At 43.1% G+C, this 26,224-nt stretch overlaps 1 protein-coding gene across 1 annotated transcript in view; it reads right to left on the reverse strand.

The window, feature by feature from the left end:
- CACNG4 (calcium voltage-gated channel auxiliary subunit gamma 4) overlaps positions 1 to 25,874 on the reverse strand; it is a 57,045-nt gene extending 31,171 nt beyond the window's left edge. Inside the window, exon 1 of the mRNA XM_044981839.1 lies at positions 25,619 to 25,874. Within this exon, the coding sequence (XP_044837774.1) occupies positions 25,619 to 25,847 (229 nt within the window). The 5' untranslated portion in view covers positions 25,848 to 25,874. The remainder of the gene's footprint in view (positions 1 to 25,618) is intronic.
- Between the last annotated feature and the right edge of the window lie 350 nt (positions 25,875 to 26,224).

The following is a 26,224-nucleotide window of genomic DNA, read 5'->3' on the forward strand; positions in this document are numbered from 1 at the left end:
CGATCCGGCGAGTAGTGTTGACATACCCTGTGTGTGTGTGTGTGTGTGATGCCATTTAGCGTCAACCTTTCGTGTGCTTGCAGGGGGTGGTCATAGCAATTCAAACAGTGGCTGGGGACCAGGAAAAGGACTTAGCCATGACACATGGTGTGGGCGTTGATTCGCCACTTCTCTATAGTGACTCCCTAGAGCTCTCATGGAGTGCCCAAGGGAATTGATACCCTTCACCAGGTCCAAAAACATCACCTGCCCTCTGGCAGGGTGTGAGCTATTTCTAAAGTGACTTAGGAGCACAAGCTGCGTTGATAGTCAATGGGGCTAGTGTCTTAAGCAGAGATTGTCTACAAGCAGAGATTGACCCGTAGAACTGAAGCACTATAATTATACTATAGCTATGTTGGTATAACTTCCTAGGTGGACACACTATTCCAAAATAAAAGTGACCTTTTAATGGCATAGTTTTAGGGTGACCAGACAGCAAATATGAAAAATTGGGATGGGGGTGGGGGGTAATAGGCACCTATATAAGACAAAGCCCCAAATATTGGGACTGTCCCTATAAAATAGGGACATCGGGTCACCTTACATAATTTATACCAATATAGCTATAGAAATGTAATCATACTACTATAGCTTTGCTGGTCTATTGCCCTATGTAGACAAGGCCTAAGTCACTAAGGGGCTTTTCAAAATCCTCCCCTCCAGGACACAGAGGCATTGCTGGCAGAGCTGTAACTCACAGCTCCCTAAGCCAAGTTTTCTGTATTTGCCCCAATATCTTTCTAATAAATCCAATTATCCTATGGTCATTTGTACTTTCTTCTCTAAGGTCATGACCGTTTTAGTATTGCTAACTCCAGGCATTCAGATACCAAGAGCCAGATCCTCCCAAACTGTGAGATTGTCTTAAAAATGAGATATTAAAAATAATATACTGGGTGGTCTTTTTATTTGTCTTCTGGTTTTTGAGCCCTGGGGATCACATTTCAAGCTTTAACAAGTCAGTATGAAGGCTAGAAACTTATTTTTTAAACAAATTGAGATGACGTGATTTAAGGAGCTGTAAACTGGCCCCTGCAGACCTGGGGCTAGGTTCGGAAATATTGCAGGCAATTCTTCTTTTGCTCTGAAAAACGTAATGTACATGTTCCCACAGAGTGACTGAGGAGCCTGCATATAATGTAATGGGCTAGACTGTAACTTGAGGCACAGTCCTGAAGAAGACGTGGTGTCTAAAGTGCTCCATTCCAGGAGAAGGCTCTAGAGGCATTGTGACTCAGACACACCTTTCAATCACAAGTCTTCCCTTGCTCCCAGGGGATAGTAAATTACTGCTGGCCTATACCAGCAGCAAATTATGGCATTCCTTGCTCTGGCTCAGCTATACTTGGCCGGTGAGTGGGATGTGTGGATCTGTAGCACAGCCCATTCCCTGCCCACTTTCTCCAGGGGAGGGGAGTAAGTGTGCATACATGCCTGCTGGAGCAGGAGTGTAAGACGAGTCCTTATTCGCTTGCATGGGCATGCAGGCCAAGTCAGAGTCTAGTCTTATGTAAATATGTTATGAGTCTGACTCATATTGCTATTTCTGAGTCAGTCCATAAAGTCTAGAAATATTGCATGTGTATTAAAATTCTGCTTGAAGTTAGTTTTGAAAGCCTCAAAATAGATAAGGTTTGCTGTATTTAATACCAAACTTGGATTTGAATAAGTTCATTTACATCTGCTAATGCAAAATCAGGCCCTGATCCTGTGAACCCTTTATTCACAGAAATAGCCCCACTTCTACAGTTAATGGAAATACTTGCATAAGTAAGTGTTCGCAGGATCTGGCCCTTAAATTGGACCAGAGTAAATTTTGCACCAGATATTGAAATGCATAGAATTTCTTAAACCAAGGCTCAAACAGAAAATGTCCTTCCTTGAGAGATTTTGAAAGCAATTCCTAGATGTAGAATTAATTTATTTGCCAACATGAGCTGTGGCTTTGGAAATCTAAAAGTCCGTCTGACTAGCATGCTTAAGTAAGATACATTGTGAGCAAATGTGTTAAAGGAAATGCTTTTTCAACTGTATTGTCTTGTTTGTGTAAATTGTGTTCTATTCTTAGAGGAGTCAAAATAATTTTTTTTTTAAATCTCATATTTTATATTTCGTGGAACAAAGGACAGGAGTGATGAGAACTTCTGAAATGATAAATGTATGAATTTATTCCACTGCCACCGCTTGGGTTTTAAATTAGTTTAATTTCATGTTCCTGACAAGTCAGGGTTAGTTTTTATCTGTTTATATAAGGAAATCTTGCCTGCTCTCAGTTATGCTGGGTGTAATTCAAAGTAACTCCACGGACTTCAAAGCAGTTACTCTGGATTTACACCAGGGTAACAGATCAGAATATAGCCCTGAGTCTCTCAAGTTACTATGGGCTTGTGAATTATGTCTCTTTGAGAACACAATTGGCCCCTTTAACTCTTAAGTTGTTGCATTTGAAAAGTTCATTTAAAGAGCAACATTTATATATGGTGAAACCCAGAGGTCAGAAACCATTTGTATTGTGCTTATACCAAAGTACATGACCAGTACATCTATTCAAAGATTCATGTGCAGTAGGACTAAGGGTTTGACATAGTAGCCTGATCTTGCACCCATTGACCCTATTTCCAATTATAATTTTGCCACTGACTTCCAAGAAAGTGTGATGAACCAATGTGTCAGGAGCTGAAGTGTGAATTACAGTACATATATAGTCTCCGATCCTGCAAATGCACAAGTCAGTAACTTTATGTAAATAAGTGATCCACTGAGGAGGAGCCACAGCAAATTTGGGAGTTTGCAGATTATAGGGTCAGTTCGACAAGTGTGGATCCAAAACGACTCTACTGAAATCTGGATTAAATGGAGGTAATTGAGATGAGAATGTGGCCCAGAGGCAATAATGTAGGAATAGGATACGGATATTCCAAAGCACAGTGAAGCAAAGGGATTTTTAATCCTGCATTTCCATGCTTTTGTGGGCTCGGTTCAACGCTCTAATATCAAATGGATGTCTGGTTTCCTGGACATTTGTGTAATATTTAAAGCAAGGAAAAGAAAATGAATAAAAGGCAAAGTGTACAAGAGCTGATCATGACAAACCCATCGTGTTCTCTGTATTACACAGGACAGACGTAGATCTTCTAAATCTGGTCACTGGGAGTCAATCAGAACCATTTCTGAGGCGATGGATCACAAACATGAAAGATGCAGATCAACAGTTTCTAGGAGATGGCAGCATCTCAGTGCATCAACAGTTGTGGCTTTTTCCATGTTGATGAGAGGGACTGATGCCTTAGATTTTATGCTAAAATTCATTATACAATCTTAGTTAAAAACAGGCCCTATCTGAATGGGAGCAAAACAGTATTAACTATAAACATGTTTGTTGCTAACATAGTTCTAGTATGGTTTCCTTTTTCATTAGAGGCATTTTTCAAGCCTATAGCATTTACGAACCATGAAAATCAGAGATTCACTCCCAGGTCTGCGACCTCCCTGCACTTTGGTGAAGTTAGGACCTGGATCCAAGTATCAAAGATGGGCCATTGCTCCATAATGGGTTGAACCAATTCTGAGGTGCTCAAACTAAGGATTTCAGGCAATAGGAATTTGAATCTAAACTTCTAAATTGAGGCCGCTCTCTTCTGGGAATAGGAATTTATAATGGAAAGGCCATTGGTCCTTGAGTCTGTATATACTGCCCTATTATAATAGGGAAACAGAAGTCCTAGCACATCACTATGGTACAGTAAATTTACCTTGGGTGCAGCTCCAGTTACTTCAGTGTAGTTACACCAGGACTGAATTTGCCAGAGGGCATTTAAATGACTGGCTTTAGAGGTGTGGGAGAAAACCTGAGCTTTGCTCACTGCATCCAGCTCTTCAAATGCCACACAGGAGAGTTGCAACAAGGAGCTGCTCTAAACAGCCCTATGAGTAGGGTGACCAGACAGCAAATGTGAAAAATCGGGATGGGGGTGGGGGTAATAGGAGCCTATATAAGAAAAAGACCCAAAAATCGGGACTGTCCCTATAAAATCAGGACATCTGGTCACCCTACCTATGAGAGACTGAAAATGTTTGTTTCCAAAAGTTATTTTTGAAAATAGTTTCTAGTAAACAAGGCTCCATTTAAACTGCTAAATGGAGCATCTGCCGAACTAAAGGAACTGATGACAGCACGTGAAAAGAAACATACGCCAAGTATACACTTCAGATACGTATTGAGTGCCTGTCTCTAGGAAAGCAAATTAACAATATTTCCTGCCCACAAGCATTGACTAAAAATCACTTTCACAATATAAGAAAAGCCCCAATGAAAGCAAAACGAGTAAAGCTAAGCTGTACCTTTCCCTCCCCGTATCCTCTCTCAGGGGGGAGAATGCTTCTCTTTATTTCAGTTGACAATTTTTCACTCTGTGCTTCCTTTTGCTGTGAGAAATGTTAGTGATGCCAAGCCCAGATGGCTTTTGTTTGGCGCAAACAATGTCTACTGAGTAGTATGTTTAAAAAAAAATCAGCTAACTAAACCAGTGGTAGAACAGAGTAACCAATAGAAAGGGCAGTTGAAAGTAATTTTTTTAAAATGGATCATTTGGTGCATTCCCAGGGCAAAATGTGCGCCTTTCCAAAGCACCTTATGAACCAAGGAGAGAAAAAAAGACATTCCTAATAAGGATGGTATAGGAATATTTAGAGAGGAAGATAAACTCCATCTTAGGGAGGGAACCAGCCTGAGTTTCTCCTTCTCTTGAACACACTGAACTCAACTCAACTCAGTAGCATATTTCAGTAAGTGCTTCACTTATTGCCCTACTTCTCCCATATGCAAAACCCTCATCGACTTCAGTGGGGATGTTGCTTGCAGAAGGAGTTCTGAAGCAGGCCCCAGAGATGTTAGCAGGGAGGTGGGAGGCAAAAGCATATGGAAAAGGGTTGGATTCAACCTATTAGCACAAGGACAACCTCCTCACTAACAGGCCTTCACTTTACAGTACCGTACAGAGCAGGAGAAGCACACCTGGGCCTTTACAAAATGATCTGGCCATGCCGGACCTTCCTGAAGACCCGTCTTGGCAATGGGGATAACCCCCTTACCAAACTTGCCAGTTCTTTATAGCACTGGACTATGGGGACTGTTTCTTCTTTACTATCTTTCATGTCTCGTAAGAGAAATGAGACACAGCTCCAGTCTCTGCACTAGTCAGTCTCCAATAGTCATCTCATAAGCGCTTTGTTGTTCAGTGGAAGTCAGAATCAAAGCACACCCTGGGCAGCCATCTCAGAAACCACAGCATCAGAAAGTTAGCTACATCCCAATGTGATTACAAATGGGCCAAAATGCCATCCTTACTCAAGCAATGCTCCCATTGAACAAGCGTGAGCCAGCAGCTTTACTCATTCCAGACTTAGGCAAACTCCTGAATCAATGCTGGAGTAAAGACTGAGCAAACAGTAAAGCCCTCAGGCTTTGGCCCTGTGTGATTAGTGTAAACTGTAGTCTGCATCGAAAATAATAAGTGAGGAATGGGCAGAGAAGATGAAATGCAAGATCCCATATAATACACACAGTTCCTAATGTAACTGTGATTTCAAAGAGAAAACTTCAGAAGTCAGACTTCTTGCTGTCGATTACACATTACTTTTGTGATGTCACCTCTTTGCTCTGCTTGTATTTCAGCATTTCTCCCCCCTGATAATGTGAACCACAATTATCTAAATGAACAGCTTCAGTTCTAACACCCCTGGTGAACTGACATGGCTTATCAACAGAACGGGGCCTTTAATCCCTTTGGCCTGTAAAGAAGCACAGTACACACTATTGAGAACATTTCCTCCATGGCAACAAGACTGGTGTTCCAAGAATTAGATTTCCACAATGCCCCTGGGCCTCGCTTTGACATCGTCATTGTTCCACAGCACAACCCCCCCAACACCCACCGGGGTAGCATAAATAGAGTACATAAGATCAACCAATATAGAAAAAGGCTACTTGGTAGTTAATTTGTTAAAAAACATATCATTAAAATCATGCGAGCGTGGCTACACATTGATGCTGTATAAATATTTAAAGGCATTCCGCTGTAACACTTTACCAGAGCAGCATTCCAAACTGTAGCTAAAATGATGCATGTGAATGGAAAGCAAAAGACTATTCCACCATTCAAACTTCTTTAATCTGCCTTTGAAATGTGTTTTTTAGCCCAGCTGCTGAGCATTTGTATGAAAAAGCCATTGGTCCAAATCTGTTCTTGGTGTAATTCTACTAGAGTCAATGGAGTTAAACCACAGATCGTTTGGTCCTTTTAAGCAAAGTGTAAGTTTCTCCCTAGATCGCTAATGAATACAATCGAGAGAGAGCCCTGCCGCTGTCAGGAAGGTCATCATATCTCATGTGAATAACAAGAATGAAAACCAGCGGCTCTGCAGTTTTACCACTTAAAAGAAAGTCCCCCCAAGGCTCTCAGCCACACCATTCATCACTAACTGGCCCAAACCTGGCAGCACGACTATTTTGAGTTCAAATCTTCCAGTTTGACAAGCAATCTACCTCTGCTCTACATTACCAGAGAGCTGCCTGTAGGAATTACTTAAAGATACTTATCCTTGCTGTGCCTCCCTCCCAAGGCTATTGGAAGGCTTAAGTACAGACACATCTGCAAAGTATGGTAAGATCCTTTGCTAGTAAACACTTATAAAAGTACAATAGAAGGAAGGATGGCCTTGTGGTCACAGCACTGAATGGGGACTAAGGAGATGTTGATTTGGTTCCTTGATTCTGCCACAGCTTGTGTGATGTTGGGCAAGTCACATAGGGGCATTTTTTAAAATGGATTCAGGGGCCTAAAACTGGGGATAGGTACTTAGTGGTAGTGTCAAAAGTGCATAAGAACATAAGAACATAAGAAAGGCCGTACCGGGTCAGACCAAAGGTCCATCTAGCCCAGTATCTGTCTACCGACAGTGGCCAATGCCAGGTGCCCCTGAGGGAGTGAACCTAAAAGGCAACGATCAAGTGATCTCTCTCCTGCCATCCATCTCCATCCTCTGACGAACAGAGGCTAGGGACACCATTCTTACCCATCCTGGCTAATAGCCATTTATGGACTTAGCCACCATGAATTTATCCAGTCCCCTTTTAAACATTGTTATAGTCCTAGCCTTCACAACCTCCTCAGGTAAGGAGTTCCACAAGTTGACTGTGCGCTGCGTGAAGAAGAACTTCCTTTTATTTGTTTTAAACCTGCTGCCTATTAATTTCATTTGGTGACCCCTAGTTCTTGTATTATGGGAATAAGTAAATAACTTTTCCTTATCCACTTTCTCAACATCACTCATGATTTTATATACCTCTATCATGTCCCCCCTTAGTCTTCTCTTTTCCAAACTGAAGAGTCCTAGCCTCTTTAATCTTTCCTCATATGGGACCCTCTCTAAACCCCTAATCATTTTAGTTGCTCTTTTCTGAACCTTTTCTAGTGCTAGAATATCTTTTTTGAGGTGAGGAGACCACATCTGTACACAGTATTCGAGATGTGGGCGTACCATGGATTTATATAAGGGCAATAATATATTCTCAGTCTTATTCTCTATCCCCTTTTTAATGATTCCTAACATCCTGTTTGCTTTTTTGACCGCCTCTGCACACTGCGGGCCTAAGTACCTAACTCCCATTGATGTGGACTAAGGGGATGTTTAACTGCCATGGCGACATTGGCTGCAGCCCCAGTTCTGGGACCCTCCTACCTTGCCTAGGCTCCAGCCTGAGCCTGAACATCTACATTGCAGTTAAACAGCCCCTTAGCCCAGCCCCATGAGCCCGACTCAGCAGGCACATGCCAGCCTCGGGTGAGCAGATGTCCCGATTTTATAGGGACAGTCCCGATTTTTGGGTCTTTTTCTTATATTGGCTCCTATTGCCCCCCCACCCCCACCCCGTCCCGATTTTTCACATTTGCTGTCTGGTCACCCTAGGCCAGCCACAGGTTTCCGTTGCAGTGTAGACAAACCCTCAGAGGCTACAGAGCATGGGAAACTTACATATGGCTATCAGCTAACTCAGGGGTTCTCAAACTGGGGGGCGGGACCCCTCAGGGGTCGCAAAGTTATTACATGGGGGGGTCACAAGCTGTCAACCTCCATCCCACACCCCGCTTTGCCTCCAGCATTTATAATGGTGTAAAATATATAAAAAGTGTTTTTAATTTATAAGGGGGGGTCGCACTCAGAGGCTTGCTATGCGAAAGGGGTCACCAGCACAAAAGTTTGAGAGCCTGAGCTAACTGCTCGACACTGGGATTCTTTCAGTTAAAGACAGAGTGGAGCAGCACTTGGTGAGGTGAATTATTGCCCGACTTAGCTGGGCTTATGGGGAAAAGGTTGAGCCCTACAGAGTGGCAGCCTTATAGAGATCCAGGGTATAGATATTGTATATGCTGATCCCAATCCCTGTACCACTTTAGATACAGGCTATGGACATATGTTTCACCAGCAACTGAGAGGACCGGTCAGCTATTAACCCAAGGGCTGGACTGCTGGTAGCTGGGAACATCCCCAGTGTTTGTTTGTTGGCAGAGATGCTGCGATTTCTCAAGCTCTGAAGGGTCCAGGTGACACACACTACAGACAATGATCACACTATAAAGATGGAGATATCACCCCTGAGAGAATATCAGAGGGGAATGTGTTTTGGTGTTGGAGGCTAAAGTATAGAAAATGTTTTGATGAAACCTTGCATCTGACTGTCTCTAACCAAAACAAAAGGGGGAAGGTCTGTATACATTTACACCAGTGGATTTACTGTTTAATAGCTTTTGTTTAAAAGTTATTCCTAGTATTCCAAATACTACTTATAATATTTTATACTACTTACAACGTGTTTTGTGTGCATTTTGTTTTACTAGGAAAGTGTACGGTGCTCACGCTCTGAAACTGACGGGGGACGATTCCCATTCATTTACCAGGGTTTTACATACAACAGCCCTGGGGTTTAACTATGTAATGCTGTTGGAAATGGCCTGAAAAGACTGAACTCTGGCCTGTGCTTCAGCAAAGAGTTAAACTGCGGCGCAGGAAGAAGGGGAGTGTAGAGTCATATCCAATATTGCTGGCACACCCTCTCTCCCCATGGCATTCACACAGATTGTTGGGAAACAAATCAGAACATTATCTTGTGTATTGCTCTGGATTAAAAGGCTACATAAACACGTTGCAAACAAGCGACCCGTTATTTCTGGTTTTATCAAGAACTGGCAAGAAATAGAAACCGCTTACAAATGGAGCTAGCATGATTACATCAACTTGATGGCTAGACTTTGGACTGTACCAGATGACTGACACAATAGTTCTAATGTACAGACCTTTCGACATTAAATTTTGAGTCGCTAAATAATATCTTGTCATTTATCTTTCTAAATAAGTTTGTCTTTGATACAAAGCAAGAATAGAGGACTAGATACCAGCCCTTTACAATATCCAGCTGAAGTTAAACAATGAAAAAAACCTGTAAGTAGAGGTGGGCCTGATCCAAAATCCTGGATCAAAAGCACAAAATCAGTGTCACAGTTCAGGTCCACTGAACCTGTATTTCCCCTTGGTGGCCCAGCAATGGGCACCCAACCCTCAGGCTTCCAGCTCCCCAGCCATTGCCTGTCTTGGGTGGAGACACGTGCCCTTTTCCCTTCTGACCGAGGTGTTTCCAGACTGCACAGTTCCCTCCCTTCTTCACTGTGCATTTCCCAGCACAGACAGGTTGCCAAGGACACCGGCTGGCTGTCTCTTCAGAGATGGTTAACAGGTGTAAATGCTACAGTCATAAGTACTACGCAACGCTTTACTCATCAGGTGAAAAAGCATTGCAGAGAAAACATATTAAAAACTACGGAAGAACCTACACACCTTACCAGAGTCCACCCCAAGCCTAACATGGGCTCTGGCAGGACCAGGCCTTCAAACCCCCACCCAAGGGGCATTCCTTCTGGTTACCAAGGCCATGGCTACATGTACAGCGCTGCAGTGGCGGAGCTGTGCTGCCGCAGCACGTTTGGTGAAGATGCTCTATGCCGACTGCCGGCATAATTAAATCGCCTCCACGAACAGCAGAAGCTACGTTGGCAAGGGGAGCTCTCCTGCAGACATAGCGCTGTCCACACACCCCTGAGCAACATAGGCTGTAGTGTAGACACAGTCCAAGGCATCACAGCTTCAGCTCGGAACAAGCACCCAGTCTTATGGGGACGCAGTAGGCCCAGTCCTCCCAACCCTCCCCTAAGGATTGTAGCCCGCCATGGGCCGGGGGTCCTATCCATGTGCTGGGTCAGCCTATAATCAGGCTATTTATCCCAAACTCCTTTCTTTGTTGGTCCTGGGAGAATCCAGTCTGAACGAGTATATGCGAACCTCTCCGGGGGGCGGGGGGGGGGGGAGGGTAGCTTAAAAGGGCTGCTAATGGAGGAAGTACATTAGATCCCCCTCCCTACTAGAGACGGTACCTATACTGCCACAATAAGCATATACAATTGCATTTTTATTACGATGTACCCCCAAAGGTATTAACACTGCTTCAGTAAGGTTTAACTCAATTGAATCAGGTTTGTTCAGGATCTTGTCAGTCTGTCACACTCAGGACTCATATTTGAATTTTGCAAAGAGAGCCAATCTTAACTATGGCCAAACGCAACCCTGGGTCTAATCACTCCTGGACTTTGGAGTGTTTGAATCCTAGATTCTACTTCTATACGTTGAGCCCAGCTCTAATTGTAAGCATCATAGAACCCTAACGATCTGAGATACTGCAGTAATAGTGGCCATAAAGGTATGCACGCGCCTCCCAATCTTTAATGTATTTATCCTCACACCACCCCTGTGAGGTAGGGAAAGGCTATTATCCCCATTTTACAGATGAGAAACTGAGGCACAAGGGCTCAGGTCCTCGAAGGGCATTTAGGTGCCTAGCGCCCATTGATTTTAATGGGGGGGGGGGCTAAGTGCCTAAACACCTTTGAGGCTCTGGGCTTAAATGACTTGCCCAAGGTCACACAGGATGTCTGTGGCGGAGCATGGAATTGAACCAGAGCTCCTGGGGCCCAGTCTAGCACTAGACCATGCTGCCTCTCTTATGGCTCTGACAGGGCTACTCCGAAAATACTGAATTCATTCCTGGGCATGAAGATCTCAACAAATTACAGGGAATTCAGCGAAGAAGAATAAAATACCTAATTTTCATCCCTAGAGCTCAAAGCACTTTACATTACCGCCACCTCGCAGAGGGGAAAGAGCGGTGAAGTAGCTTGCCCAGGTCAGCCGCGGGCCAGCGGCAGAACCAGGAATCGAACCCAGCGAAGAGCAACTAAAACAATGAAAGGGGAGGAGGACCGACCAATTTATAAGAACTAAAAATATTCACATCCTGGCTAAGTGCAAAGTATACGCAACAAAGAGCTATTTAGTAGGAATCCAAAGGGACCTAACTAGGAATAATGGGGTGAAATTAAGATAAGGAAAATTTTGGCCATATTAAAAAAAAAAATCTTTGTAATGGTGAGATTAAACTGTGGAAGAGTCTCTTCAAAAAAGATGGTGGAAGCTCCATCTCGTGGGCAATCTATGGCCTTCACAATCGACACACTGGCTGGACTATTCCTGCACAGCCAGGATTATGAGCTAGATCACATGTGTTTTCTAGCTTTAATGTCTACGATGCTGATGCTTTCAGAAAAACCCAGTTATCAGTGGACGACAGGGAGGGGCAACAAACGTAACCCACTGTACTATGATAAAAATGTTTAACTTCCCATTCAACTTTCCATTAACCCATGCACCTGGCCTTTAACTAACACCAAAGAATATGCCCAGCGAGTGCAACAGAAAACATTTTTATGTAAGAGGAGGTGAACGTCACTAAAAATCAGAGCGCCTTTGTGCGGCATGCCAAACTGCTGAAGCGAAAAAATGTCTTCACTGAAAGGGCTCAGATGTGAGCATGTTTCAGTGCACAGCTCCAGGAAAAACTCCGATGATAAATGTGAGCTTGTTATCGTTGCTTTTCAGTGGGACGCGAAGCCGGAAGGGGAAGTGGGAAGGAGCATGCTGGCTAATTGAAGCTTACATTTTCATTCAAGCACTGCATTTTAATGATAAACTGGTGATGGCACAAGTGTCGCTTAGTTCGCATCCAGGTTTAAGCATGCATATGTGTAAAAAAAGTCAATTATTAATTTAGTATTGTGATCATGTTCATTAGCCTACACTATGTCTTCCAGTCACATGCCTAATGACATGTTGATTCTAATGCCTCTTTTAATATAGGGCTTAAACGCACATTTAGGGCCAAATTCTGTGCTATCTGGCCACCAAAACAGGTGCACATTAGTGCTATAAAAGCAATATAAGCATGTGGCCATATTTTAGCCATCTGCAGCCACTTCCACATCCCTCCCAGTGCAGGTTATTCCTGTCGGTCCTGCCCCAGAATGCCCCTCTGTATCTTCATCTGTAGCATAGTTGCTCTACAGATTTGGGCCCTCATCCTGAAGAGACTTACACATCTGCTCAATTTTATGCATGTGAGCAGTCCTATTGATCCTGCAAAGCTAAGCATCTGACTTTTTGCAGAATCGGGGCCTTAGAGAGGATCTGGAATCCAGGTGGAGGATTTCTGGCCTCTATTTCCTTCTCTACAGGGTTCTGCTGTGCCCAAAGACTCTGTTTCCAGCCAGGATTTCACTCTTTAGATTGTACAGGAAAGAGTCACTGGAAATTGGCTACAGCTAGCTACAAAGTCAGTTTTGAAAAATCAGGACAAGGTCTCAAATCAAAATAAGGGAAAGAGTTGTAGAAAGCAGATTTTCAGAGCAAATCTCTTTCAATCATATTGGATAGATCAACAAGGGCAGCTGCTTTTTAAATTGTTTGATATCAAAATTGATATCAAAATATAAATTAGACTTCCCATTAATAAAAATATATGAGGTAGTAGGTTCCAACCGAATCTTCTGAGTGATTATCATTAGAAAATGTACTCATAATGCAGTCTTTGTTATTACTAGTGCACGGTCCATATTTTACATAGCGCCTTTCAGCTTACAGGATGCTAAAGCACTTTGCAAACAATATGCATCTGCTACCACTGAAAAAGCAGTACAGCACACCAGCAAGGGGTACAGTGCCTAGCACAACAGAGGGGAAATTCTGTCTAGTGACAGGGCAAACACACTAATGAAACGTGCCACAGGATCTTTAATTCACATATGGAACAGATAAAGCCTTAGATTTTAAGGGCTCAGGTAACATTTCCAAAGGCTCCTAAGTCACTTGTGTGCTTAAGTCCCATTGGTGTTCAATTAAAAGTCACTTTTGAAAATAGGTTCCTAAGTCACTTAGATACTTTGAAAATTTTACTCCCTTCTCTCATAGTCCCTGTTACTGTAAATACCTGAGCACTCAATCTATGCTCAGATTAGATCCAGTAGAACCCCTATTTTACAAACTCACTGCAGACTGAGGAGTTCATAAAACTGAGAACCTCATAAAATGGAACATCTCAAAATTATGGTCCGTATAGTGCGTAAGTTGAAGTATGGTGCATTGCATCACTTTCTTCTTGCTTCAAAGCGTGCAAAATGATTTCTAATGCACATAAGCCATCATCAGAATGTGAAGGAGTGTCTCCTTGTTCTTCATTGACATCACTTTAGTTATGTCATTTTTTTCTTTTGGGGAAAATGATTCATATACATTTGTAAGATTAGTGCTCCTACAATTATGGGTCCACTGGACTACAGAAGGGTGAACAGCTGAGTCTCACAGGCCAAGATTTGAAGCGGAGGTAGCAAGAAGCCACTCCCAATCTGTTACTTAGACTACTGAGTTAATATTCTTTATATTATGAATTTCATATGCTGTGTGTGTGGTAATATTCCTTATTATTATGGTTGCCTAATACTTCCCATTGCAAAACCCTCTTTTCAGTTGCTTATAACCTTGTCAAATTTTAACCATTTGGGCTGAAATTTTTCATATTGGGTGTCTTCTTTGGGCTGAATTTTATTTGGAAAATGTCATCCAAAATGGTTCAGCCATTTTTGAGACTGAGGCTAGGGAAAAATACATTGTTTTGCAATGTTAAATACCTGATGATGACCTTTTCTTTTACAAGCTCCATTGGCCCCATGCTTTGAAAAAGGGACTTGAAATTTGGCAAGGGAGTGACTTTTGGATCAGGGATGTGCCTTTTTGCTGTTCCTGTGAAAATCCTGCAAAATGTGTCCAGCTTATTAAAAATAAAAAAACCCTCGGCTTTCACATGTTCAGTAGAGACTTAGATTTTAGCTAAAATCTCCAAAGATTCTGTGCACAGTTAGCATGCTCAGGCCTCTACTACATCTCCGGAGAGCAACTGAGCACGCTCTATTTCCTGACAGCGCCACGTAGTGGCTGGACTGTGCACGTGCTATCCCCAAAGGGTGGCTGGGCAAACAGGGGACAAGAAGCCAGGGGTGAAGTGGGTGGGAGAGGGAATGAATGGGCAAGAAGACTGGGAGTGGTAGCAAGTGGAGACTCAGACTGGGATGGGGAGTAGAGGGGCATGAGACTAGGTTAAGGAAAAAAGGATGGGGATCAGCAGCATGAGGAGTGAACAATGGGACTGGCTAGGTGAGGAGAATGGGACTAGGATGAGGAGCCGGGAATGGGGAAGAGACAGCACTAGCACTGGGCAGAAGGGGGGGTCACGCTTGGGGAGAATGGGCAGAAGAGTCAGTGCTCACTAGTGCACACTCCCCTCCACAGCCTGGAATAGGTCCCTGCGTCTCACCATTCGTCTGTTGTCAGCAAATACCCATGAAACCCACCAGCAAAGTGTCCTAGGTGCTGATTCACATAGAGGATAGCAACCTACTACTGCTATCAGTTATTCAAGTGACAGAGGTCTCTGCAGTGGTGCTAATGGTTCCAACCATGCTGATGACCCATGTGGGTGTCAATATGGCAACCTTACTTCTGGCATATTCTAACTTTTGATTGCTTGACTTCACAAACTTAATAATGTTTTAAAAAACATTTTATGCATGTTATATACAGTATAATTCCAGTTTTGTAAATTCTCTTTAGCCAGAAATCCTAGTTATCCAAATCCGCAGTGTGTCCCCCATGTAGCCCTATGTTGGATCAGAAGTAGCAAAATAGCACTTCGGTTTATCCAAATGCAAGTTATCCAAAAGTTTTCAGTGTTCCCCAGGCCATACGGACAACCAGAAACGTATTATATACACATTCCTACAGATATGCGTATATACACACCCACCCTTTATACACGTTATTGATATTAGTTACATAGCACTAAAAGTGTACAAAGGGACTTTACAAATAGGAGCTGGCCCAACTCCAGAGAGCTTGCAATCTCACTAGAGGATGTACAGCTGAATGTTTGAGGAGGAGAGATGACAAAAAGCAAGGTAATTCTCACACAAAATTATCCAGAATTTTTTGATTATAGCAATCAACATTATTTGCTGAGCTATAAAATAGGTATATTTGAAATGTTTTAGATTTGATTTCAGTTAGGCATTGCTCCTCCAGGCAATATCCTGTTTCAAGTCATAACTGTGACATGTCCTGGTTTCTGTTTAATGCCTCACAGCAACCATACATAAACTGTGCCTTTGGGAAACAAATAAGGCAGAATAAACAGTCTAAACCTCATTAAACATCACAATTTGGGACAAGAGAAAATGTTCAGTCATCCATATTCAATACTAAAATGAGTTATTTAAGGAATAAGAACAGATGAAAACTGATCTGAAATCTCCTGTATTAAACCAGGCAATGGTTTAAAAAGAATTATTATCTAACACTGGAAAAAAATGAATATGAAGTGAGGATGGAGCTTCGTTCAGTAGAGAATATTTTCTTCTCCTGAATATCTTTGAAATATTCAGCACTATTGAGTTAATGGGATCAGCTAAAAGAGAAACATTCAAATGGCATAACCCAGTGGCACAAACCAAGATAGCAATTAAATGGGAGAATACCCAAAAAACAATAATAAACAGGATTAATTTAAACCAAGACTGACAACCTGCGAGAAAATGTAATTTTTTCATAATAGTTCCTCTCTTCCTTTGTCATATGCTTCCTGACCTCCAACTGTCATGACATCATGTTTATGTTACCACTGGATCCTTTAGATATATAATTAGATACATGGTAACTTTGATTTATTTTGAAGAATGTGAAGTATTATTTAAAAGTAAACAGAACCCTGCATAAACACACTGGAGACGAAGCGAAAGAGGTGGAGAAAATAGATGCGTGTAAGTGAGGCATCAAACCAACCTTCAATAACTTTGTGATCAGAACTTTTTCGGTTGCCAGAGAAGAGAACAAGGAGGCTTGAGAATAGAGAGAAACTACAGATCCTTGGATTTCTACCTGGGGCAGAATGTTCAGTCTTTGTTGGTTTGTGTCATGAAAGAATATTGCAGTCACCGAAAGTTAATTTTGAAGATACCTTTTTTACAGAGGAAAAGTTATCACACATGAATAAGAAGAAGTAACAAGGCAGGGCTGAACAATGGTGCTTGTATTACCACACACTGGCAGAGGGCCAGATTCACTGGCAGGGTAAGTGGATAAAACGTCTTTGAATCTGATCCAAAGGCTATTAAAACTGGCAAAATAAATAAATAAATAAAACAAAACAACCAGAAATCCACTTTGACGGGAAATCACTTTGAAGGTCCACCTAGGACCGGCAAAAGTTACTTACCAATGTGTGGAAGGCTATTATGAAAGAACGTATGGACAGAAGCCATTCGCTCCTTTGTAACTCTACGTGTCTTCTATCAAGGTAAAACAAAGAGATGTATTTCGGGAGTGGAGAACAAATGACTGGGACAAATAAAGAAAATGCAGGTCAGGGAGACCTAGAAAATGAAGAGACTGGACTAAATCAATCATGTTTTGACAAACCAAAATGTGCATAAAAAGACAGACACGTTGGCACAAGGTAGAAAATGTGAGCCAGTGAAAAGATAGAGAAGAGACAGTACTGTATTTGGAAATGAAATTCTTTTTGATTGCGCTTCAGTTGTTCATTGACGTCAGTGGAAGATGAGGGAGCTCAATACTTAACAGCTAGGGGTCCTATGAGCAGATATACTTACTTACTATTACAGAGCCTGTGCTGTTCTTCAACTATTGCTTACATGTAAAAGTTCCTGGGCAAGATTCACTGAAACACTCCAGCTGCTTTGTGCTACGATGATTGAAATGGCTGTTTAAACTTGGGTTACAGCTGCCTTGTGTTGCTGGAGTGGAGCAAAGTAACCAGATCAGATGGGTGATAAAATAATGTTTTTTTCTGTACAGCACTTATAAATATGTTTCAGTCTCTCGGCTATACTGACAGGTGTGCATTTAGCGGTCCATATTTCACTCTTCAGTACAGATAGTTATAGTGCGATGTATACAAGCGAACACCCTCCCTCCTCCCCAAATTCTGACCTCAGTTAGACTGGACAGAAGCTGGGCAACTGAACCCAAGCTGTATGGTGATTGGAGGTGAGGGCTCTGTACGGCAGCGTCTCTGTGTAGCTGTGTTCTCGTTGGTACATCTTGAAGGAAATTAACTACCACATTTTATACAACACATTCCCAAAGAATTTTAAAGTTTTGTCTGAGTAGTCCATTATGAAAATCCAATAAATAAAATTCACCACGACACAATTTCTACTGTGTGCCCCTGAGAGATGTCTCACGCACCCTCTCTTGCCTCCCCGCCCCCAGGATATGCATACCACAGCTTGGGAACCCCTGAAGACTGACCTGAAACTTTTACTACCAAGGCATATTAATATAATATTTACCATTTTATAGGACACTATGCAAAGAAAATACTTATTTCACCTATACTGTGTACACATCTTTGCTGAGTAACTGTATAATCTTATTGCCTATCTTTCCCCACCACCTCTTCCCTGTTGTTATTGTGTTATGGCAGCATCTAGAAGTCTAAACTCATATTGGGGACCCACTGTACTAGATGGTGTACAAACACAGAGGGCATGACTCCACTTACCGGTGGATCAACCCTGCAGCAGTCGATCAACTGGGGGTTGATTTAGTGGGTGTAGATAGCTAAATCGCCCGCCAATCGCTCTCCCGTCAACTCCGGAACGAGAAGGATAAAGTAAGTCGACAAAAGAGTTTCTCCGGTCGACAGCAATAAGTCAACCTCAGGTACATTGACTCCAGCTATGTTATTCACGTAGCTGGAGTTGCGTAACTTAGGTTGACTTAACCCCATAGTGTAGACCTGTTCAGAGTAATAGAATCATAGAATCATAGACTTTAAGGTCAGAAGAGAACATAAGAACATAAGAACATAAGAAAGGCCATACCGGGTCAGACCAAAGGTCCATCTAGCCCAGTATCTGTCTACCGACAGTGGCCAATGCCAGGTGCCCCAGAGAGAGTGGACCTAACAGGCAACGATCAAGTGATCTCTCTCCTGCCATCCATCTCCATCGAACAGAGGCTAGGGACACCATTCCTTACCCATCCTGGCTAATAGCCATTTATGGACTTAGCCACCATGAATTTATCCAGTCCCCTTTTAAACATTGTTATAGTCCTAGCCTTCACAACCTCCTCAGGTAAGGAGTTCCACAAGTTGACTGTGCGCTGCGTGAAGAAGAACTTCCTTTTATTTGTTTTAAACCTGCTGCCTATTAATTTCATTTGGTGACCCCTAGTTCTTATATTATGTGAATAAGTAAATAACTTTTCCTTATCCACTTTCTCAACATCACTCATGATTTTATATACCTCTATCATGTCCCCCCTTAGTCTTCTCTTTTCCAATCCTCATATGGGACCTTCTCTAAACCCCTAATCATTTTAGTTGCTCTTTTCTGAACCTTTTCTAGTGCTAGAATATCTTTTTTGAGGTGAGGAGACCACATCTGTACACAGTATTCGAGATGTGGGCGTACCATGGATTTATATAAGGGCAATAATATATTCTCAGTCTTATTCTCTATCCCCTTTTTAATGATTCCTAACATCCTGTTTGCTTTTTTGACCGCCTCTGCACACTGCGTGGACATCTTCAGAGAACTATCCACGATAACTCCAAGATCTTTTTCCTGACTCGTTGTAGCTAAATTAGCCCCCATCATGTTGTATGTATAGTTGGGGTTATTTTTTCCAATGTGCATTACTTTACATTTATCCACATTAAATTTCATAATCTGTGACTACGATTGTCTAGTCTGACCTCCTGCACAATGCAGGCCACAGAATCTCACCCACACACTCCTGTATCAAACCCCTAAACTATGTCTGAGCTATTGAAGTCCTCAAATCATGGTTTAAAGACTTCAGGGTGCAGAGAATCCACCAGCAATAAACTGTCCCTACCCTAAAGACTTTGTGATCTAAACAGACAAAAGTTAGGGATAAAAAAAATATTATTATCCCTGATGTACAGATGGGGAACTGAGGCACAGAAAGATTAAATGACTTTCCCAAGGTTATATAGGAAATTAACAAATCTCTGGATTGTAGAACCTAGATCACCTGATTCCCAGTCCAGTGCCTTAACCATGAGACTATCCTTTCTCCTGCTGCTCTGTTTGCCTTTTTGTTGTCTCATGTATGAAAGTAGCTGGTCAGCTCTTTGGCATGCAGACCATGTATGAGTCGTCTCTCCTGTCAAGCACCTAGCAGACTTTCGGGTGATGAAAGATAGCAATAATTGACCTCAAATGCAGTTGAAGGCATAGGTTCAGCCATTGGGTTGAGGGGATGGGAGGAGGAGATGAGAAGAAGAAGTCCCTGGCCATTTCTTGCTGTCTCTATTGATGTAAAGCTTGCTGTGGTTCTAGGATGGATACACACTCACTTCTACTCCCCCCCCTCCAACTTTTTTATGTGGGTTCATGGTGCTCAGCATCTTGCAGGATACAGCCCAAAGTCAGTGTTTAACCTATGCAGCTCACTCTGTATAACAGCAGAGAGGGTCCATCTAGTTAAGCTTTCTTATGCCAGTCATGTCTCCTTTCTGACTGACCCATCCGGAGTGGCTTTCCTAGCCACTGCCTTACCATATATAACATAGATTAGTACAGTAAGTGTGATCAGCATCACATAAGAAATAAACAGTCTTTCTCAATTGTGTAACCCATGTCACTGAGCCATATGTAGGACCAGAAAAATATAGTTCCATATTTGCCTGCATTCTCAGTTCCTGTTAGAGACTGTTCCCATCACAAAATACCCTGCATATAGCTATATCACACACACACCTCTATGATTATGTACCGTATACATTATATATACCACACCAGCACAATCTGTAGTCAACCTACTATGTATAATTTGTTGTGTCCTTGACTCTTCCCACATATGATATTCTGAAACTATTAAGTAAAATGAATATTATCCACATTACATCTTCCACAGATGAAAAAAACGTTAACATCTGGATTACAGATATGCTTCCATTCGTTTATGGCCTTCGGGGTGTGTCACTAATGCACAGAACGTCGTTGGGTTCTTGGTTTTGCACTGGGATCTCTGACTTCCTGAAAGCTATGTAAAGAAATCCCGTGTAACCTGATACTCCTTATTGGCTATGTACCTGACTGAAGAAGGTAAATTAATCCATCAACGAATAAGTCACATATGCAATAAACTGACTCCCAATCTACATGTTTCTTACAGCAATATAGGAAAAACGGATGTTGTGCTAAATCCATGCTGTATTTTGAGATCTGCCATTGAAAATGATGAAGGAAGCGCATGTAGATACCCTCGTTTTTTTAAAGAACAGATCGATCCTTTAGTATAAGTTCTGCTAGCAGCTCCTCTAACACAGTTTTTAAAGACCCACAGTGTGATGATCTGAGGTCAGAAATTAGAAGAGATTTAAACTCTGTTTCCAAACAAGCCACTTCAAGCTCAGAAACTCTATTTAGCAAGCAAAATGCCATAAATAGAAAAATTAGCTTTAAAAGTCTGTCAAAAATAATTCACCCAGCATCTGGAAAATACCTACTGCACAAGTGCTACAAGGATAATACTGGATCCATAAGAACCATGTTTAAAACTGATCCATGCAGCACAAATTCTTTAACATCATGAAGGGAAAGTGATGTGTTTTAATCATAAGCAAAAAAAAGGGGGAATCAGAAGAATGCATGGACTGGAAGAGAATGAAGATCTGGGCTGATTCTTAGAGCCCTGCTCAAGTGTGTTTTGTTTTGTTTTAAAACATTTGGTGCTAAATGGTTAAGCCTCAGCTGTACCTGCAGAATATGTACCGTGCCCAAGAAATAGTTTATTGCACACCCATAAGTACTGCATGATACATTCCCTCATCTTTGTGTTTTCCACATAGAGCTATCTATTTGCACAGCATGAGTAGAGGCTCATATGAACAGAGCATTTTGAGATGGAAACGTGTTCATGATTTACTTGTTTGAGTAAGAACCATGAACTTGCTCTTATAGTATTCACCTTGGATAGTAACTTCCTTTTATGTGCTTGCCTCAAACATTGTTCAAGCACATTTTCTTTTGTTTGCAAGGATGTCCACAGAAGCAGAACATGTCACAAATACCCAAGTGAATGTGCATTCATTCATGCCAGATGTGTTGCAGACAATTGTGCAAATAGGCATTTGTGCAAACGCTTGAGCCATAAGTGATTCGCTCGTGCTTTTCTCATGTTTATAAATGTGTCAGTCATCCAGTCAAGGAGCACAAACAATACCCATGTGAATTAAGTGACCAATCAAACAACACAAACGGCAAATTACAAAACAGTGAATATTCAAAGCAACAGTCACAGCAAATAGTTCAGGGGTAATCCATACACTCAAATGTTTAATAAAATACTCTTTGAATAATTTCAAACAACAAATAAATTTCCCAGTTTCCTATCTTACTGTCATAGGACCCAGTCCTGTAAACACTGGCAATAGCGCCGTCTACTGTGAACAGTTCTATTGACTACAGTATGACTATTTCAGGGAAGGATATGGTGGTGGTTTTAAAACATACCACAATTTTTCTAGGTTAGGTTTCAATACACACATCCTACCAGGTGGTACTAGACATATACCATATTAGTAGAAGCTACAGAAAAATTATGTGGAGCTGTATGGTTCTCTAACTTGGCTTATCTTGGTTTCAGTGGGGCTATTCGCAGTAGGAAGCTTTACACCTGGTAGTGTTTGCAGGATTGACCTCTCAGGGCAGATGCTCAATTGGCATAAACCATCACAGTTCCATTATGGAGCTATGATAAGTTACACCACTTAAAGATCTGTCCCCCTAGACTGTAACCAAATCATATAATTAAAAAAGAGATCACAGTTATAAGCTACTGTTACGGGTCTGCCACTCTGCCTTCTACAGATTATGCAGGTTCTAGACCATTACCCGAAGATCAGTAAAAGAGGCATGAAGCTGCAATTTCTACTATAAGTATATGAACATTACCACTGGGGAATTTTTTTAACAGTTTGTTATTTAAGAATGGATAAATTTGATATACGTATTAAATTGTCAGAGCTGCAGAGACCACCAAAAAGATTGTTGTGAGAACCCCTAAACCCATCTAAGACCTAGTGAACCTCCAACTTCCACCCCTGAAAGAAACATGATAAAAAGACCAAAAGTGTGCATTAATTGACCAGAAACTCAACTAATTTTGCATAAGTGTTATTTTAGTGTGTCTGCAATCCATAGAACTGATTTGGCCAACATGATTTCAGCCCAAACAGAATCTCAACCAAAAAAGAGAATTTGCCAGAGCCCTAAATTGTATTTATCTACTGGTTGCGGATTTGTTAAACAATATGGAAAAGAGGAAAACACTAAAGATCGCCTACAGCTCAGAGAAGGCACTATCTTTTCCTATGTGTCTCAACATTTTTTCTTTGAAAATTTGGAATTTTCTGAGTCTTGATATGTAACAGTTTGAAATCAAGAGTGTACATTTTCACAGATAAAGGTTAAAAATATTTTAATGGGCAATTTCAACTGACCTGAAATACATTCACATCTAACACTTTATTCATGCCAGTATCCATTTAAGAGGTTGTTTAACAAATTTTCAGCTTATGAATGTTTACGTCTTAGATCTGTCACTGAGATAAGAGTCAGGTGGTGTTAAACCCAGAAAAATAAATGAAGTGGCTTTTTATAGTGATTATTAAACAAACAACCCCCCCCATAAAACCAGAGTTCTAAAAATGGGTCTTCAAACCAGACTACTTAAATTAAACATAAACATTCATAACCTGAAAATGTTTTCCCACTGTCGGCCTCATCAGAATTTTAAGTATTATATTATGACTTTAATAAAAGAACCATGCATGCAAACTGATTAGCTTAGATTGTCACTCATGTTTACTTGGATATCTTTTTAAACATTCCTTTATTATTTTTTAAAACATCAAAAACCTAGACTACTGAAATCAAGGTGTCATGATGTGATTTTAAACTTTGATATTTTCATGTACCTGTACAATATATTTTCAAAGAGAGTGTTCCAGAAGAGTGAATAATTTGCAATAAATTATTTATTTGATGAATGTAGCCTCTCTTTCTATCCATGAGCAGATATCAATTTTCTCAGATTTATTCATTCTTTGAATTTGACAAATAACTCAGATTTTTTTACTTTGTGGTATGTTCATGAATATTTGCATGTCAATCAGCGTTGCTTCACTGAGATTGGTTAGATAAGTCACATGGTATCTGTTCGCTTCCCTGAATGTTCAAACTCCAACAACCCAATTTCTTCTATATGTGACTTTGCAGGTGCAAATACCTGTGCAAGTAAAATTTGATTACTCACATCTTCAAAGCAAAAGGGGACCACAGTGTGAACAATGTAGACAAATATTAGTGGATGTTTATCTGCAATATTTGCCCAGCTCTCAACACGTTACTAGATGCTTTAATTTTGTACAAAGAAGCTGATCTAGGTCCAATTGAAGTCAAGGTAAAAAAACTTCCAATGGTTTCAAGGGAAGCAGGATTAGGCATCTAATTATGAGATTCTTTAAAGACCAAGGTGAAATCTTGGCCCCACTTAAATCAATGGCAAAAATCCCATTGAGTCCAGCGAAGGCAGGATTTCACCCCAGATGACGGCCCCAATCCTGCAAACTGTCCTGAGCAACTCTTGATGGATGCTGAGGAACCTACTTTTCCAATGAACATAGAGCCTGGAGGTCAGAAGACCAAACTTGGCCAGGACCTCAAAATTTGGCCCAATGATTTTCAAGGGGCGTTAAGGATGCTCAGCCCCACCTAAAATAATCTCAGCATAGCTCAGGCTCAGACCCATATTTTCTAGAAGTAATTAAAAAAAAACAGGTCACGTGTTGGGCTCCTTTAAGGAATTGCAAAACAAAGCATCTGTATTTCCAATACAAGCAGGGCAGGTTTCAAATGGCTGTGAATCTTCCATGTTTTGACTGAAAAGCATTTTTCTTCTGAGACTATGATGGATATGCAACATATTGCCTAAGTAACTATTCATCAGGTAGCAAAGCGGCCCCGTCAGAGAAAAACCAGCTTCCCACGGAACCTTTTACACCAGGAGCGGAGCGGAGAAGATCACAACAGATTAAAAGCGCTTCTAGGATGCCACAACTAAGAAAACAAAATCGGCACTGTAATAACTGCCCGTCTCTGAATAATCGCTGGTCCTGTCTGGTTGTTGGTAAAGTTTCCCTTCCCCACAACCTGCCTAGGCACCGGGCAGAGTCGAGATTTCAGCGGCACAGCAGCCCGGCTCCCCTTGCCAGCACCTGAGCTCCTGGATCCCCCTCGGCCGGCTTCCTCCCCCACTGCCAGGGGCGCAGGGCGCTTGGCTGCCAGGGGCTGCTTCCTTCCGGGGGGGCTTTCCCAGTCTGTGGCGCTAACCCCCCCCCCACCCGGAACAGCTCCGCGCCCCGTTACTAAAACAACGAGCCGAGTTGGCGGAGAAGCCGCTTTGGCCGGAGCGGGGACGAGACGTCCGGAGCCCTTTGTGGGGTTTAGCTTGTAACTGGGGCGCGGGTCTTGTAAGTCTGATTCGGATCCCGTTGTGTAGACGGTGCAGCCCCGCCGGGCGGGGACCCGGTCTCTGGGCGTTTGCTGAGCGCACACTGCAGGGGCTGCAGTAATGCTCCGCAGGGTCTGTCCGGAGAGAAACTAGGATCGACCCCCCCCCTCGCCCCCCCCAGATGAAAGCGCAGGTCCCACCGCGCCAGCCTGGCGCCTGTCTCCCCGCGGCACCCGCCAGTGCGTTTGCCCAGGAGCGCGGGCAGAGAGCGGGGCTCGGACAGGGCAAGGCATCCCCATCCCCATCCCCAGCCGAGCTCCGGTTCCCATAGCAATCGCCGGGAGACCGGTTGCCAAGGCAACCACCTCCTCCTCCTCCTCCTGGACCGAGGCGGAGAGTCCGGTCTAGGGTCTGGCTGGCCGGGGCAGCAGAGCCCAGCGAGGGACCCAGCCCGGGCCGGGAAGTAACTTTCCTGCCTCTTTGCGTCCCTTCCCCGCTGCCCCAGCCCGGGCCCTACCTTCCAGGCAGCAGATCCGCCAGAGCCCGGAGTGCGTGCGGTCCCCCCTGGCCCGGCGGGGCTGGCTCGGGCTCTGCGGCTCCTCCACGCTCAGGTTGGTCCCGTTGCAGATGGGGGCGCTGGAGTAGAGCCAGTAGTCGGTGCCGATGGCGATGGCCATGAGGCTGAAGGCGGCGAAGGCTCCCACCGTGGTCAGCAGCATCTGGACCCCCCGGTCACACCACACCATGGTGCTTCATAGCCCCCCGCGCCGGCTCAGCGGGCAGCAACGGACCGAGGCGAGGCGCTGCCTGCCCCGCACCAGCCCCGCCCGCCCGCTGCGGCTTCCCCCGCCTGCCATGCACCCGGCGCGGGGAGCGGCAGCCCGGGCACGGGGGTGGGGGGGGGGACAATGCCCCGTCTCCCTGGGGACGGGCTGGCCTCCTCCCCGGAGCCCGGCGGGAGAAGCTAGAGCCCCCGCCTTCCCAGCCCGTCTTGGAGCCGCTGCGTGCCCAGGGTCCCCCCTCCAGCATGCACCAGCCAGGCCTCCCCCTGCCCAAACTCCGAGCAGCAGCCGGCGGAGCAAGCGGAGGGGGCTTCGGCGGCGGCGGAGGCTCCGCCTCTCCT

This window comes from Mauremys mutica, chromosome 12 (genome assembly GCF_020497125.1).
Source record: "Mauremys mutica isolate MM-2020 ecotype Southern chromosome 12, ASM2049712v1, whole genome shotgun sequence".
Taxonomy (NCBI): Eukaryota; Metazoa; Chordata; order Testudines; family Geoemydidae; genus Mauremys; species Mauremys mutica.